This window comes from Schistocerca cancellata, chromosome 1 (genome assembly GCF_023864275.1).
Source record: "Schistocerca cancellata isolate TAMUIC-IGC-003103 chromosome 1, iqSchCanc2.1, whole genome shotgun sequence".
Taxonomy (NCBI): Eukaryota; Metazoa; Arthropoda; class Insecta; order Orthoptera; family Acrididae; genus Schistocerca; species Schistocerca cancellata.
In genome coordinates this window covers 1137948482-1137965896 of record NC_064626.1, presented here as the reverse complement: position 1 = coordinate 1137965896, position 17415 = coordinate 1137948482, and the positions used below count along the sequence as shown (strand labels likewise).

At 43.7% G+C, this 17415-nt stretch overlaps 1 protein-coding gene across 1 annotated transcript in view; it reads right to left on the bottom strand.

Moving 5' to 3' along the window:
• LOC126134764 (dynein regulatory complex subunit 3-like) overlaps window positions 1-17415 on the bottom strand; it is a 207612-nt gene that overhangs the window by 118933 nt on the left and 71264 nt on the right. The window contains 1 exon segment of the mRNA XM_049915195.1: window positions 11680-11889. Within this exon segment, the coding sequence (XP_049771152.1) occupies window positions 11680-11889 (210 nt within the window).

Here is a 17415-nt window from a genome sequence, read left to right as displayed (position 1 = left end):
ATCTAAAAAGAAAGATGATTAAACTTACCATTTCAAATGTCTGCTTGTGTCTGTGTATATGCGAATGGATATTTTCACGTGCAACTCTCTCGCGGATTGTAAAATTGTTGCTCTTTGGTTTATTTATTCTCTTTGTAACAACACATTTACGAAAAGAGTTACATGAAATACTTTTAGCAATGCTGTGCTTTGCTTTTCTTTATCCTCATTACCTTTTAGCGGAATAAAATGTATAAATGGAAGTCTTATTGTTCTGTATCTGGCCTACAATTTAAGGAATGATTTTTCGTAACTGCAACTCATGCTAAGAATCAATATATCTTCCCTACTTCATAGTGATTAAAAGTTGAAATTACTTTGTTCTGAACACTGATGTTACAGTTCGTATGATCGTTCGAAAACACAAGTTCGCAGTGGATTTTATTTCTCGTTACAATGCTATTTCATACCACGACTAGCCCAAGAACATGAGATTCTCATTAAAAAATACGTTGTCACTATAAAGTTTGCCAGATCAGAACGGAGCACAGCAAGATTCCTATCAGATTCTGAAGGTACATTAAATTATTTGCACTGTAAATTATATCCTATCAGCAGCCCGCGTCAATCTGCAACACATCATAAAATCTGCTGATCTTCACTGCCAGTCTGGGAGCTAAAAGAAGTAATGTTATTTTACCGCTTCCTTGCGGTATGCTCGACTATATTGTAAGTCGTTTAAATACGCCGCGGCAGCGGCTCTTCGTTCTCCACGCAGCTCAGCACCACAGATAATATTTATATAACTGAAAATGTCTCAACAGGATGGGATAATGTGCAAGCAAGCTTAACAATAAATAATACAAGTTTTCATTTATACAACTCTATTAAAACCTTTAAATATCTCAGTGATTACAGACCTTTATGAATTCACACGTAATGGCGTACATTGCTTAGTCTCGACAAAAGAGTGCTACATTCGCGTTCTCTACGACAACAACAGGAGATCTTACTCGCACAACTTCCAAATTAAGAAGACAAAGACATTAATCTACATCACGCATTATATACTAGTTCTTTTTTTAATCTCTGTTTAACATTTATCTTCTGTGTCGGCTTTATTACTCGCCGACGCAGACGTTTTCAAAAATAAATAATAAAAAAAATACATAATTTTATGCAATGACACAATATGATACATCTAATTCTCTAATTACTACATAATATATTGTTTTTGTTTCTCTAGACGTTACAATGCCCCCTGGCAGCAATTGACTAACGTTGGAAATGTTCGGCCATATGCTGCCACTAACGTCTGTTTGGTTATTGTCTGTTACCTTGGTTGGATCATTCACTTTACACTTCTTAGTTCTTTTACACTGTAGGTTTAATTACACTTTTTATACTGTCCTTACACTTTGCGAGGTGACCATCAACCTAGTCCCAGGGTCATTACATTTATTTGGCTCCCCCATTCGGGCTACGTGCGATCAGAAAACCTGGGAAAACTGCGCCGGAGCCATGGTCATCTCGCCTGGTTTGTTTTAATACCCAGTTTGATCACAAAAAGTTCAGATTCTATCCAATGTTCACATATAACAAAGGCTATTTGTGAGATCATGTTAAACTTTTAGTCTCTTTGTTACCCATATAATATTTGTGTTTTGGATTGTAATGAAAGTCACTTATTACACATTTTTACAGTAGTATCATGAATCGTCCTTGCATTTACTCGCGACACTTGGTTTAAAATGTCTAGCATTCGTGCGAGTATACTTCATTAATATGACGAAAACATATTATATCTATATATCACTGAACCAATGAATACTTTGAGTCTATATTGAATAACTCAAGAAAAAAAAAAACAAATGTTTGTCACGTCATTTCGTGTCCACTAAACCCTATTCATGTTAGTGCATTAAACACATATTTGATAGTTCATTTGAATGACAACAATGTTGTACGGAGCTGGCGGCGCGAAGCAATTGTTGAGTAGCGTCGTCTGGAACGCCGCGTGCCGACGGCCGCTGGGTTCGACGACCGGCTCTCAGTAACAGCGACGTCGTGCTGACGTGGCGCCCAAGCAGTCGCGAACCGCGCTGAACCATTCGCCGATGTCGGCGAGTGGCAGTGGTTTACCGCGACCGGCTGGCTGGCGACACGGCACTCGTCTCGGCTTCTCCGCATGGCTCCCCGTCGTAGCGCATGAAACAAACATTCCACATCGGCGTACTGTCTTTAAGGACACAGATTACTAGCTGTGGAAGAAGATGCAACTTGTTAAAAGCGTTTATTGTTCAGTAAGCCGTCGCTTCACTGGTATGCACAGGATGGTTTGGCGTGATAACAGGTTTCTTGTGGCATTGTGACACTGGTATTCAAGGTTCGTCACACGCACATTGTACTACACATTTTCACTCACTCCACGGTTGGTACACTGCCAGAGCGTCTTTCAACACATGAAAAGGTTTCGTAACACACATACTAAATGTCCCCGTCGAGCGATGTTCGTTTGAATCGACTCCGAACGGATCAATAACTACTGTTTTTATACACTGTCTATTGTTCGTTGAGCACTGCACTAGGACAGTCTGTCACTCAACACTAGACTTATCGACGTATATATTGGTGCAGATACAACAGTCATTTTCTGCCCCTGCTACACACAATATTCCATCCTTTCCTCCATTGTTTATGCACACAGTTTATTTTTTAATACCTTTTAACTGTTCTTCGCATACTCACTCTAATCTACATGGCGTCTATTTGTTTTTACCTTATCACAACACACTTTTCATATTGTTACTAGGCGTATATAGCCCTTTTGTAAAATTTTTTAATTTTCTTATCAGTGTAGCTTGCCTGGTTATCACCCATCTATCAAACAGATTTTACCATGTGCATGACAGCTTGACTTGGGCATATTGCTCAATAAATACTTCATTTAGCACTAGCATTATTTTTAATGATTTTTCCTATATGACTACAGTGTAGGTTCCACATTGGTTGACTTAATTCGCGTATCGCGTAATGAATATTCAAGGGCGTGTACCAAGTACACAGGCTTCAATTGAAGCATTGTTATATACAAAGCGGAGTTTCCACGGAACGGGCTTGTTTTTTGATTAGCTTATGCTCCAGTGTCGTTCTCAAATCACTACTGGCAGCAAACATCACATAATTGTTGCATATTACAAAGTCCATGTTTGGGTAGTCAAGACTCTCTCTCTCAGGGTTCCTTATTCTAATACAATTACAACAGTTACCTTACTATATTAGATTGCGTCATTAATTGCACTTACACACTACACATAGAAAATGGTTCAAGAAATTAATCCTTTGTATAATGATTCCAGAAATTAATCCTCACTTTATCAACAAGAAGATTGTTCGTTGCTTAATGAGCCTATAATTTTTAAATGGCTCTAATTGTCTGTAAACAAAATCTTTCCTGTGTAAGCTATTGCCTACTCTCTGAATCCACTTCCTCCAACTTTCATTACACACAAATTTCTTTCTTAATACTAACATACTTATATTCTAAACCACAATTAAAATCTTCTTACAACTATTACTCTTTATATGTGATATGTCACTGAATAAATAACTTCACATCTTTACGTGGATACAATCCTTTGATCTTCCCCGTATGGGGATGTGCTAACAAATAGCTACATTCGTGTGGCACGTTTATTACTTCAAAGGGCCCTGAATATAGCAATTGCCACTTACTATTCTGTTTTAAGGTGGCTGAGGATTTAGGGTGGTTACGAATAAGTACTAGATCTCCTACATTATATTTCTGTTCGTTAGTTACACCTCGGTCGTACTTCCTTTTCCTCTTTGTCGCACAGCTGGTTAGTCTGTTCCATATCTTTTTCATCTTTTCCTCCCTTGTTTCTGCCTTGACTGGTAGTCTCGGCAAAGGCGTGAGCCATTCATTCGGTGTCTCATTAAATCCATTCAATATCTCTACCGGTGGATAGCCTGTACTTGAATGGGGTGTTAAATTGTGTATTTCTACAAATTTCGGTACTAGACCTGGCCATTTTGTATGTCGGTTCCCTATGTAGATTCTAAGGAACTTATTCAATTCTCTGAATATTCTTTCAACTAAACTTGCTTCGGGATGGAACCGGGATACCAGAATATGCTGTATATTTTGTTCCCGTAGGTAATTTTTCCAAGTTCGACCCATGAAATAAGAAGCATTATCAGTCGTTATGGTTTCGGGTTTTCCCACTTGAGGCAAGTATTCTTGATTGATCCGCCTGACCATGGTTTTGGCAGTAGCTGATTTTATGCAATAAATTGCCAAGTATTTGGAAAAAATATCGTACATGGCCAGTATATATTTCATACCTCCTCTGGCCATGGGATAGGGACCGGCTACATCCACAGATACTATTTGAAGCGGCCTGAGTGGAACTATGGGATGTAGTTCAAACTTAGTGGATCTATTATAATGTTTTGCTTTTTGACATATCACGCAAGTTCTAACTGTTGCCTGAATCTGGTGTTTCATACGGGGAAAGTAGCAGTATCTCGCTATGATCTCTGCACACTTTCCAATCCCTGCATGGCCCCATGCCAAGTGCGTGTGCCATATCATAACTTTTACCGACTGGTTAGGTATACATACTGCCCAGCAGTCTTCTTTCGTACTAAGTTTATGATACAAAATATGGTTCACTATTTTAAAACCTTGCTCATCTCTATTGTTAACACCCTCTTCAATATTATTAATGATTTTTTTCCACATCGGATCTGCCCTTTGTAATTCGAACATGTTTTTACATATATATAAAAAATCTTTCATGTAAGTATTGTCACGCACTAACAGCACTTTATACTCCGCGGATTGCTCTAACATTTCTGCTAAATCCGGTAATCCTACCGGCAGTCGCGACAGAGCATCCGCTATTACGTTATCTTGGCCTTTTATGTACATAATCTTTATCCGGTATTCTTGTAAGACAAGCATCCATCTCCTCAGTCTGGTATGGAATAGTTTGCATGACATCAAAAAACTTAACGCCTGGTGGTCACTATACACTCTAATCTCCTTCCCTTGTAGATAATAATTAAACTTTTTTACAGCCCAGACTACTGCAAGTGCTTCCAGTTCGGTTGCCGAGTAGGCTCTCTCGCAGCTAGTTAAAGTCCTACTGGTGAAGCCGATAATCTTTATTGTTGTCGGGTCGTTTCCTTCCCCCCACTGAAATAAGCACGCTCCCAGGCCATAGGAACATGAATCCGTCGCAAGACAAAAATCTTTTGACAGATCTGGGTGCTGCAAAATATTTGCATTCAGTAGGGCGGTTTTAATCGCTTCGAAAGCTTGTTGACATTTGTCAGTCCAAACCCACTGCACATTTTTTCGTAGTAGATTTAGTAGTGACGCGTCATTTAACAACTGATTGGGCACGAACCTTCTGAAAAAAGACGTGAGCCCAAGGAACGCTTTCAATTGTCTCTTAGTGCGGGGGCTTGGAAATTCTCGGATCGCCTCTAGTTTTTTGTTGTCTGGGCGGATACCAAGTGGTGTAATAAGATGGCCTAAAAATTTAATTTTATTTCGTCCAAATTTTGACTTTTCTAGGTTTGCTGTCACACCTGCTTGCTTAAATCTCTCTAGTACTCTACGCAACAATTCCATATGTTCGTCCCAAGTAGCAGTAGCGATTACCAGATCATCAACATATACAGTGATTTTTTCTAATAAGTCTGGACCCAATACCGTGTCTAATGCAGTAATAAACACTCCAGCACTCACATTCAATCCGAAGGGAAGTACCTTGAATTGGTAACTTCGCCCTCCGAATATGAAAGCTGTGTACTTCCTGGATTCCGGTGTAAGGGGAATTTGCCAATATGAACTTTTCAGATCGACCGAGGTCAAGTACTGTACTCCATGAAATTTTTGTATCTGCTCATCTAAATTCTCAGGGCGAGTCCGGACAGGTATGATAATTTTGTTAATGTCCCTCGCATCTAACACTAGCCTGATTTTTCCATTGGCTTTCGCCACTGCTACAAGAGGACTACTGTATGGAGAGAAGGAGGGCTCAATGATATCTCACTCTAACATCTTCCGAATCTCTTTAGCTACCAATTCCCTCCTCGACCAAGGGATGGAGTAAGTTGCGCGACAGTATGTTTTATGGGGCATCACCTCTATGTGATAGTGGTACCCCTTGACTATTCCTGGTCGGTCGGTAAATACCATAGTGTATTCCGATAGCAGCTGCGTCAACTGTTGCTTTTGTGTATCGCTTAACCCTTCAGATTCCTGCACTTTGGTTTGAAATGCCTGAACATTTATTTCAAAATTTCGATCCTCTAAATTCGGATAATAGAGGTCTGCTGCATGTGAAAAATCATCAAGGTGTAGTACCCAAGGGTTCCTACCTTTGATATTGATTCGATTACAACACGGCACAAGTACCTCCTTCGATTTCATCATAGATAACTCAATCCTCCTACCCCTATTAACTATGCTTAATTTCCCCAAGGAGAGGTCGATCAATGCGTCCCTCTCACGGAGAAAATCTACTCCCAGAATGCAGGCCACCTTCAATCCTTTAACCACGAGGAACAAGCTCACTATGGCTTCGCCCTCCTTACAAATCTCCACCTGCACCTGGTACTTAACTGATTGGCTCTGTGCACTAATGGCTCCAGACACCTTACAATTATTAACCGGGAAAGTTGGAATGCTATGTCCTTTTCCCAGTGCCTTAAATAACTCCATACTCATTACACTTACTGAGGCACCTGTGTCGATGATTATATTCATTGCAACATCATTGATTTTCGCTTCGATAATAGCTTGCACATTTACGTTATTATCTTTCTTACATTCGTGCGGTTCGTTCAGTAGATCTTTATCCATACTGACACCGTCGTTGTATCGCAGCATACGTATCCCAGGTATATTATTATCACTCGTGTTGCTCTCACTCCATCCCTCGGCCATCGATGGACAGCATATCGAGGCCGATTCTAGTTTGTTGGATTAGTTACTTGTGAAGTACTTGGACGGCTATTGTCCGTGACCTCCACTATATGTACACTCTGATTTGTCGGCCGCCACGGCTGCGCAATAGGCGCGTTTTGCGGTGGTGGTCTATTGTTGTCATACCGGTCATTACCCTGTCGCTCTGTGCTTCTTCGCTGATTTTGCTGCCAATTTCGATTACTATCACTATAATTACTCTGCCACTGACCTCGCGCATTTTTCCAGCGGTTGGTCCCTGACATTCCGGATTCGTACCGGTCGTCAAATCGACGCTTTTTGTTATAAGTTGTTTGTCCATACCCGTTCTGGCCTCTACCATTACTACCATTTTGCGAATGTTCTTGCCGCTTGTTACCACCCCCACCATTTCCATGGTTGTGGTTTTGTGCACTACTATTTCTGTCATGTTTACATTCTGACCCATTATTCCGCAAGTGATCACACGCTGATTTTGCGTCTTCCTGTATCAAGTCTATAGAATCTAGAACAGACAGGAAGTTTTCCATATCACTTTCTGGTACGTGTATTAATTTCTCTTTGATATGAATGGGTAAATGTGATTTTAGTAGTCTTATTATGTCTCTTGGTGATATAGGCTCGTCCCAGTAGCGTGTTTTGTTTATATATTTTTCAAAATACCGTCTCAAATTCCCCAGACGAGGTGAGTACGGTTCGGGATTATATACTTCTTTTCTTAGCCGCTCTTGTATACAAGGCGACCAATATTTCGATAGAAATGCCCTTTCGAACTGTTCATATGTCATGCAGCTGTCTGCCACTTCTGTAGCCCACAACGCTGCGTCCCCTTGAATGTACGACATTACGTATTGAATTTTCTGTGTTTCGTTCCACACACTGGGCAAGATATTTTTAAAGCTTTTTATGAATACTACTGGGTGTACTGATTTCCGTTCAGTAGTAAACGTTTGAAATTGTCTACTTTTGATTAAACTTTCTTCCACTAATATTTTTGAACTACATGGTTTTGCTCCTGGGACATATGCTGTGTGCTCCGAACCGAAGCTACAGCTCTTCGCATTATCGACTACAGATTCCCCATTGTTGTATCGCGTATAAGTTTGTGCGTTGCCAAAACCATGGGCTGTTGGCGACAGAGGTTCCTGTTCCAAATGCTTTCTGCTTTGTGCTAAACCCTTCTCCAGGTCGGATATCCGTTTGTTCATATTCACTTGCCACTGCGGAATATCCTCACTGAGTATTTGTTTGATGGTTTGCACGTCGTTCTGTACCTGACTATTTACTGCGGTACTGAACGATTCGGAGCCTCTATTTGCTATGGCTGCTTGTACTTTGGAATTAATGTTCTTGTCAATCTCACACTCCTTCACTTCTAGCCATGAGTTGAATTCTGTTTCAATTTTAGTTGCTTGTTCGTTCCACTTCTGCTCTACAAGCTGCGTGGAATCTATTTCTAGCTTTTCTACTCGATTGGCTAATACACCTATTTCGTCTACCCTGTTAGTGTTTGCTACTTGCAGGTTGTTGACCTGTTCAGTCAGCTCCTGCACGGCCTTAGGTATCGACTCATAATTCTGTTTCATATCTGCAATCTCTTTTTTCATGTTTTCTAACGATTGCACAAGTTGCTGGTCCCGCTCAGCTTGCCTACGATCTCGCTCAGCTTGCTGGCGGTCTCGCTCGACTTGCTGTTGCGCAAATTCTGCCTGGTAATTCAGCACGCGCTCTAATATAGCCTGAAGCGAATACCCACCAGGCAGATTACCACTCTCTGGTTCCTGCTTTTCTGGTGGTGGTACAACTTCTTTCTCTACATCCCCTTGAGGACTAGTGGGCGGTGGCACCACTTCCTGTGCCCCTGCCCCCACATTCTCACATGTTATATCCTCAAAGAGAGTACTAGCACTACTTGAGGTACCCGGTTCCACATTTCCTGCACTAACTAATTGTTGTTCCTCAGTATCCATATTGCTCGGACGTTGACTACGCAACTTAACCATATTCCTAAATTGCTTACTAAAACACAAAGTCTGACAGTTTTGCCCCTTGCACACAAAATACGGTAATTTATCTACACTAACTGCACACTAAAAATTACTATCTACCATCAACTTTGTCCTGTCACAGACACTAACATCAAACTACGCACAATATGCACACCACTAGCGAAATGAGATCACTTCACTGGAGCTCAACTTCTACAAACAGGACAACTACACTGTAGTCTTACCTTTAGTTTATCTTATCTCGGGGTTCGGCTGCCCCCGGATTACGTAGTCGTTACAGCTTCTCAGTACTATCAGGATCGTCTTCTCAGACTCGTTTGCAGTAGTACGTTTTGTCATGAAAGAGTGTTTACACATTCATTAATACATAGCATTGATCATGATATACATACATACATTCATCACTAAATACATATATATCTATACATACATAACAATCAACACTGAAAGAAAAATACATAAATTTTTATATTTGTGGCCACTGCAAATTCGGGCCCCGCGTTTTTGGGCGACAGTTTCGCGTGCAACTCTCTCGCGGATTGTAAAATTGTTGCTCTTTGGTTTATTTATTCTCTTGGTAACAACACATTTACGAAAAGAGTTACGTGAAATACTTTTAGCAATGCTGTGCTCTGCTTTTCTTTATCCTCATTACCTTTTAGCGGAATAAAATGTATATATGGAAGTCTTATTGTTCTGTATCTGGCCTACAATTTAAGGAACGATTTTTCATAACTGCAACTCATGCTAAGAATCAATATATCTTCCCTACTTCATAGTGATTAAAACTTGAAATTACTTTGTTCTGAACACTGATGTTACAGTTCGTATGATCGTTCGAAAACACAAGTTCGCAGTGGATTTTATTTCTCGTTAAAATGCTATTTCATACCACGACTAGCCCAAGAACATGAGATTCTCATTAAAAAATACGTTGTCACTATAAAGTTTGCCAGATCAGAACGGAGCACAGCAAGATTCCTATCAGATTCTGAAGGTACATTAAATTATTTGCACTGTAAATTATAACCTATCAGCAGCCCGCGTCAATCTGCAACACATCATAAAATCTGCTGATCTTCACTGCCAGTCTGGGAGCTAAAAGAAATAATGTTATTTTACCGCTTCCTTGCGGTATGCTCGACTATATTGTAAGTCGTTTAAATACGCCGCGGCAGCGGCTCTTTGTTCTCCACGCAGCTCAGCACCACAGATAATATTTATATAACTGAAAATGTCTCAACAGGATGGGATAATGTGCAAGCAAGCTTAACAATAAATAATACAAGTTTTCATTTATACAACTCTATTAAAACCTTTAAATATCTCAGTGATTACAGACCTTTATGAATTCACACGTAATGGCGTACATTGCTTAGTCTCGACAAAAGAGTGCTACATTCGCGTTCTCTACGACAACAACAGGAGATCTTACTCGCACAACTTCCAAATTAAGAAGACAAAGACATTAATCTACATCACGCATTATATACTAGTTCTTTTTTTAATCTCTGTTTAACATTTATCTTCTGTGTCGGCTTTATTACTCGCCGACGCAGACGTTTTCAAAAATAAATAATAAAAAAAATACATAATTTTATGCATTGACACAATATGATACATCTAATTCTCTAATTACTACATAATATATTGTTTTTGTTTCTCTAGACGTTACAATATGTGTGTGTGTGCGAGTGTATACCTGTCCTTTTTTCCCCCTAAGGTAAGTCTTTCCGCTCCCAGGATTGGAATGACTCGTTACCCTCTCCCTTAAAACCCATATCCTTTTGTCTTTCCCTCTCCTTCCCTCTTTCCTGACAAGGCAACCGTTGGTTGTGAAAGCTAGAATTTTGTGTGTATGTTTGTGTTTGTTTGTGTGTCTATCGACCTGCCAGCGCTTTTGTTTGGTAAGTTTAATCATCTTTATATATATATATATATATATATATATATATATATATATATATATATAAAATGCATTCATCACACCAAATCTTAGAGCTAAAAATTCTACAGCAAATCAGGCACTTTTTATTCATGGTAAAACTAATACTCTAGTGAGAGTAAGTCAGTTAAATGACTGAAAAACAAGAAAACATGTGTATGAAAATTAGGCATACTTGCAACTGTAAGTAAACAAAGCTATTATGTGCAAAGTTTCTAGGTTCAGCAAATTAAATTTATAATGTGTTTTGTAAATAACAATTAAAAATGAAGGATATGCTATACTTAATTTGCTGGAAAGAAAAAAAGATCAATTAAATGAGGTTCTTTAAGTTTACTGTGTCAAAACGTAAACAAAAATATGACAGTAACCCTACTTTGTGATCTTTTCACATTTTCTGGAATAATACACGTAAGACAGTGAAACCTTTAATTGTAAGTTTGAAAAACACCCTGACACATGTATTTAATCAGTTATCATTATTTAACTTCTTCTGTGAGAGAGCACAAAACTCCTGTCTCTCGCCTGGCTACCAACATGCTCGAAACAAACTTGTGTTGCCATCCCCCAGCATGGTTGCACAGACTAGTTTACATAAAATGTAAATATGGTTGTAATGAAACACCAAGAAATGTAACTAAAGTAAAAGTCTTTGAGAGACTGCCACATATGTGTTGCTTAAGACAGAACAATTTCAAAAATATATGAAATTGCAGGACATTTTCCCTGAATGGGAGAAAGGATACTTGTTATAGAGTTCCATTGCTTCATCTCCTATTTTCAAGAGTGCCTTGCCCTCTTCATCACCTTCATACAATGAGTTGAAAAGCTGGTCACTGTCTAGTTGCTCAACAAATGCTGCAGAATATAGCTCTGATTTTTGCTCTTCTTCTTTCTGTTGCTCAATGTGAACCTGTGCCTCTGCCTCAGTCTTTTCAAGTGCTGCAATTGTATCACTGAAACAGATACACAAGTACTGTTCCTGTGTGTGTGATAAAAGGGATGCTACATTTATAGACATGAATAATGAACTGAAATTTTAAAAAAATGGATGACACACCATGGATATTAGTTATTTTAAATTCACAAATTTCATTAGCTGAAGACATTAATGATTCTACTTGATTTTGTGAACACTGTATATTATATAATCTTTACACAAGTAAGATAAACTTCACTGACAATTTAAAGTTTGACAGTTCTGGCAATAGATTTAACACATCAACTGTGACAAAGCCTGTGACAACATCTAGCTAATTATTCTCTGAAGATTCTGTATCCTCTACCTGAATAATATGGCATGTCAAAATAATATGGCATGTCAAAATAATTTTTTGACATGCCATATTATACACAAGTATAAAGTAACTTGTGGCGACAGTCGACTGCCAGTAACTTCACCGGCAAAGCGCAGAGTAAAAGGTCTTTGGGGACTCGAGGTTCTTTGGATTATTCCTGTCTGCGTCTGGAGAGTGTACACATGTAGTGAAATTGTGCATTGTTTTTCTTGTGTTTCTGGAATAAATGAACCGTAATAAAAGTGCCTTAACGTAATAAGTTGGTATTTTTTGGTGCGTGGACCGTCACTGTAGCCATAAAAACCCACACTGGTGACCCCGAGTCGCGAAAATACGTTGCAGTCGCTCGCTGTGTATCACCGGTTTCGCGCCAATAGACAATGTCGCAGCCTCCAGTTTTTACGGCAGTGCACGACGCCGCGACCACAGAATGGACATTCGACTGTGAAGCGCAACGCTTCACCCCGTGTGCCACTAATACACCGGGAATGTTCGTATCTCCCGTGTTTGCCTCGCCTGGCCGGACGACTCTAACCTCGGCCGGCATACCACACCGGGCGCTGTACACATCGTCGCAGACACCTTCCGCGGCATTCTACGCTCAACAGAATGCCCCGCCAGCACAGGACCACGGAAACCCCGAGTTTCTACCGCACAGCATGGACCACGCGGCCGGCCAGTTTCTGGGTCCACATGCACGGCTGCCGTTTAACGTGCCCCGCTTCGCGCCGGTCGAAGGTACACTCGCGCCAACCGCGCCGGACCATTTATACGCCTACCCGTCCTGCCGCCCCGCGCACACCTCGGGCGACGCACCTGCTGTGGTTCCGCCCCGTCACACGGCGCTCAATCGCGATCTCGCGCCCCTGCTCGAGATTCCGCCCGCGCCTGCCGTGCCGTGCTTGTCATGTGGGCGCACAGATTCCGTGCCTACATGGACTGGATACCACGTTTCGCCTACACAGTTAACGGACGTTCAACGCAACCCAGTGAACACCTTGCAGAATCCCTGTGCGTTTCGTGCCCCTCCTACAGCCCCGCAAACACTGACCCCCGGCCGTTTTCCGAAGCTGCCGCCGTTACAACCGGACAACCCAGTGACGTGGTTTACCTTGGTGGACAATATGTTGGACATACACGGTATTGCGGATGACAGCACCCGTTTCGTGTGTTTAGAGAACCATCTGCACGACCACCCTGATCTCATCAGTGACTTATTGCTGAATCCTCCTAAGAGCAACAAATATGCCTCTGCTCGCGCATTACTTATCGAACGTCTCTCTCGTCTGCCGGCCGATACTATTCACAATATAATTTACGACGAGACCTTAGGCGACAGAACACCCTCACAGCTGTGGCAACGCTTGCGTGCACAGGTCGGTACCGAGATTCTGCCGAACTTAGCGCTCTGGGCATTGTGGTTGGTGAAGCTACCACAAGAATTACAGTTACATTTGCTACCACATACCGCAGCGTCACTCGAGGATAAACTACGGCTGGCGGATCAGGCATACGCTATTATTCGACACAGCACAGTGTCTAACACCGCCGAGGTTGGCAACCCTGTGTGTATACTTCCACCGTCGGGCGGTAGAGGCCGGGCGCGTGCGTATCGCGGACAGCACACGGAACAGCAGCCACCTAGCGGCCAAGACCGGGAACCGCCAGCGGGTCGGCAACAGCCACTCCCCACCCCAACAGGGCTAGCGCCTGCCCGCCCCGCCTTCCCCCCGCCTGACGCTTCGGCTGGCGGGACGAGTTTAGCCGATTCACGCATATGCTGGTTTCACACCACTTTCAGGGACGCCGCTCGCAACTACCGTCCGCCCTGCGCGTTCCCAAACGCCGCACACGGGCCGCTGTAGGCGCCACGGCCCGCAGATACAGGCAGGGGTGCCCACAGACATTGCATTCTGTCAGATCCCCCACCCCACGAGGACGTCTGTACGCCTTGGATGTAGGTTCGCGCCGGTATTTTCTCGTCGATACCGGAGCAGACGTTAGTGTCATACCTCCCACATTTTCCGTAAAGGACATGACATCAACCAAACTGTCCCTTCAAGCAGCAAATAAGTCGACACTTCGAGTCAAGGGCCTGGCAAAGCTACCTATTGAACTCATACCTGGTAAACAGTTCACTTGGTCCTTCTACGTGGCTGATGTCGAAGATCCAGTATTAGGCATCGACTTTCTTTTTCACTTCGGACTGTCTCCAGATCTTCAGTCAGCCGCATTATTGCACCACGCCTCGTCCACGCAAATTGCATGTTCAGTCGCCTCTTCGGCCCCCCCTCCCCCTCGGCTGCCCGACGACCTTGGCACAGATCCCATCAAGTGCTCCTCATCGGCAGACAGCCTCACGATTTCTACCGCCCATCCCCAACCTGAACGCCCTGCAGTCGACGATCTCCGTCCTCACAACGCCGAACGGAACCGTGCCAGCTCATCGGCTACGCAAGCCCTCACCGAGGCACGACGCCTCATACAATGCCTGCCAACGCCGCCACCACCTGACACCGGAGATGCACCTCGTGGAACCTCGTCGACACCGAAGCAGACTGCTTCCCTGGCACATCAGGTTAGTGACTCTCGTGTGCTACCGATCCCCGCTCACGACGGCCCCCAAATGAGTCTGCCAGCCAAGCTGAACGCTATTACAAATGGCACGACTCACAAAATTGTCACGACAGATGGGCCTCCAGTACGCCATAAAGCGCGCCGACTGCCACCACATAAACTACGCCTTGCTAAAGCCGCAGTGGAGGAACTTCTAAGGACAGGCATTGTCCGCCCATCGGACAGTAACTGGTCCTCCCCCATACATTTAGTTCCCAAAAAGGATGGCACTGTGCGCCTGTGCGGCGACTATCGTCGCCTCAACGCACGGACGGTATTAGACAATTACCCGATACCTCACATACAAGACTTTGCGCAAGTACTCAGCGGAGCATGCATCTTCAGTGTCTTGGACTGCCGCAAGGCATATTTACAGATACCAATGGAACAGAGTGACATTCCAAAGACAGCAGTAATCACACCTTTTGGCCTGTACGAATTTTGTTACATGCCTTATGGTCTCAAAAACGCGGCCCAAACTTGGCAGCGCTTTATAGACTCACTTCTTTTTAACTGCACGTATTGCTACGCATACCTCGATGACATACTAATTTTCTCCCCCTCTGACAGAGAACATGAACTCCACCTGGCCACGATACAGGACTTATTGACACGTAACGGAGTCGAGATCAATAATGACAAGTCGCAACTCCGCTGCACCGCTGTCACTTTTCTGGGGTACACAGTCTCCGCGGATGGTATATGCCCCCCGCAGGAGCGGGTTGACTGCATTCGTAAGCTACCTCTCCCAGTGTCGTTTCGCGAATTACGCCGGTTTTTAGGAACTGTCAATTTCTACCGTTGTAACCTGCCGATGGCGGCAGCAATTCAAGCCCCTTTGACTGACGCATTGGCCGGAAAACAAACCTCAGGCAGTCGCCGAGTACCGTGGTCTGACAGCATGGTGAGAGCTTTTGAAGACCTTAAATCAGCGTTAGCACATGGTGTCACTCTCGCCCATCCTTTGCCAGATGCCTGCATCTCGATTACAGCGGATGCAAGTGATTTCGCAATCGGTGCAGTCCTACAACAGCATGTCAATGACAAGACTCAACCGCTCCGTTTTTTTTCCAAAAAATTATCTACAGCCCAACGTAAATGGTCAGCATTCGACAGAGAATTGCTCGCAGTTTACGAAGCTGTAAAATATTTCTGCACAGACATTGAAGGAAGGAATATAACAATCTTCACGGACCACCGCCCCCTCGCGGAGGCTATCCGTAAGCCCGCTACTGACCTTCCCCCACGTAGGTTCCGGCAAATGGACTTAATTTGCCAATACACAACAGACAACCGTTACATTCGAGGGTCAGAAAATGTGGTGGCTGATTACCTATCGCGTATCACTGCAATTTCATCCCCCATTAATTTCGATGAGTTGGCCCACTTACAGGACAGTGACACCGAATTGCACAACCTCCGACAGGACCCAGATACTTCCCTTCAGATCGTTTCGTGCAACCTACCGGGCTCGGCGAAGCCACTGTGGTGTGATACTTCCACGGGCACCTCTCGGCCTATTGTTCCCCCTGCGCTACGTCGCCAAGTGTTCAGTAGTTTACATAACCTGGCACACCCTGGTGCTAAGGCTACTACTCGCCTGGTTACAGAACGCTTTGTGTGGCCAGGTGTGAAGAGGGATTGTCGTACTTGGGCCCGTGCTTGTTTACAGTGCCAGCGCAGCAAAGTTGGCAGGCACACACAACCCAGTCTAGGTAAATTCGACATCCCGAAAGGCCGCTTCCGTCATGTACATGTGGATCTCGTGGGACCATTACCCATGTCGGATGGTTTCAGGTACATCCTGTCCGGCATTGATCGCGTTACACGTTGGGTGGAGGCAATCCCCCTGCAGGACATCACAGCAGATTCCGTAGCACGCGCATTTGTATCCTCCTGGATAGCTTGATTTGGCTGTCCTACATCCATCACCACCGACCAGGGAAGACAGTTTGAATCCCTGCTGTTTAACAAACTCTGCGTCCTCTGTGGGGTGGATAGATTCCGCTCTACGGCTTACCACCCACAGAGCAATGGACTGGTCGAGCAGTGGCACAGAACGCTGAAAGCGGCACTCATGTGCCACGGTGGTGAGTGGTGCGATGCCCTTCCCTGGGTTATGCTAGGAATTTGCACAGATTACAAGACAGACCTCCAGGCTTCGCTCGCAGAGTTACTGTATGGCGAGACCCTAGTCCTCCCTGCAGAGTTCGTCAACGACGAAGCAATCGCCGACCTGTCCAACCTCCCCATGCTAGTTGAACGGGTCCGGACACACATAGCCGCGATCCGCATGCCTCCTCCACGGCCACATACCCGCCCTCGCGTGTTCAGGCATGTGGCACTGGACTCTTGTGAGTTCGTTATGTTACGGGATGACACGGTCAAACCGGCATTACAACCACCCTACTCTGGCCCACATCGAGTAGTGTCTCGCAGGGACAATACTATGGACATTCTTGTCAGTGGTCGCCAGCAGACAGTTTCCCTCCAACGCGTGAAACCAGCCTGGACGATCGAAGAATCTGTAACACCTCCCCCCGAGTCTAGTGTTCTTTCATCAGATGG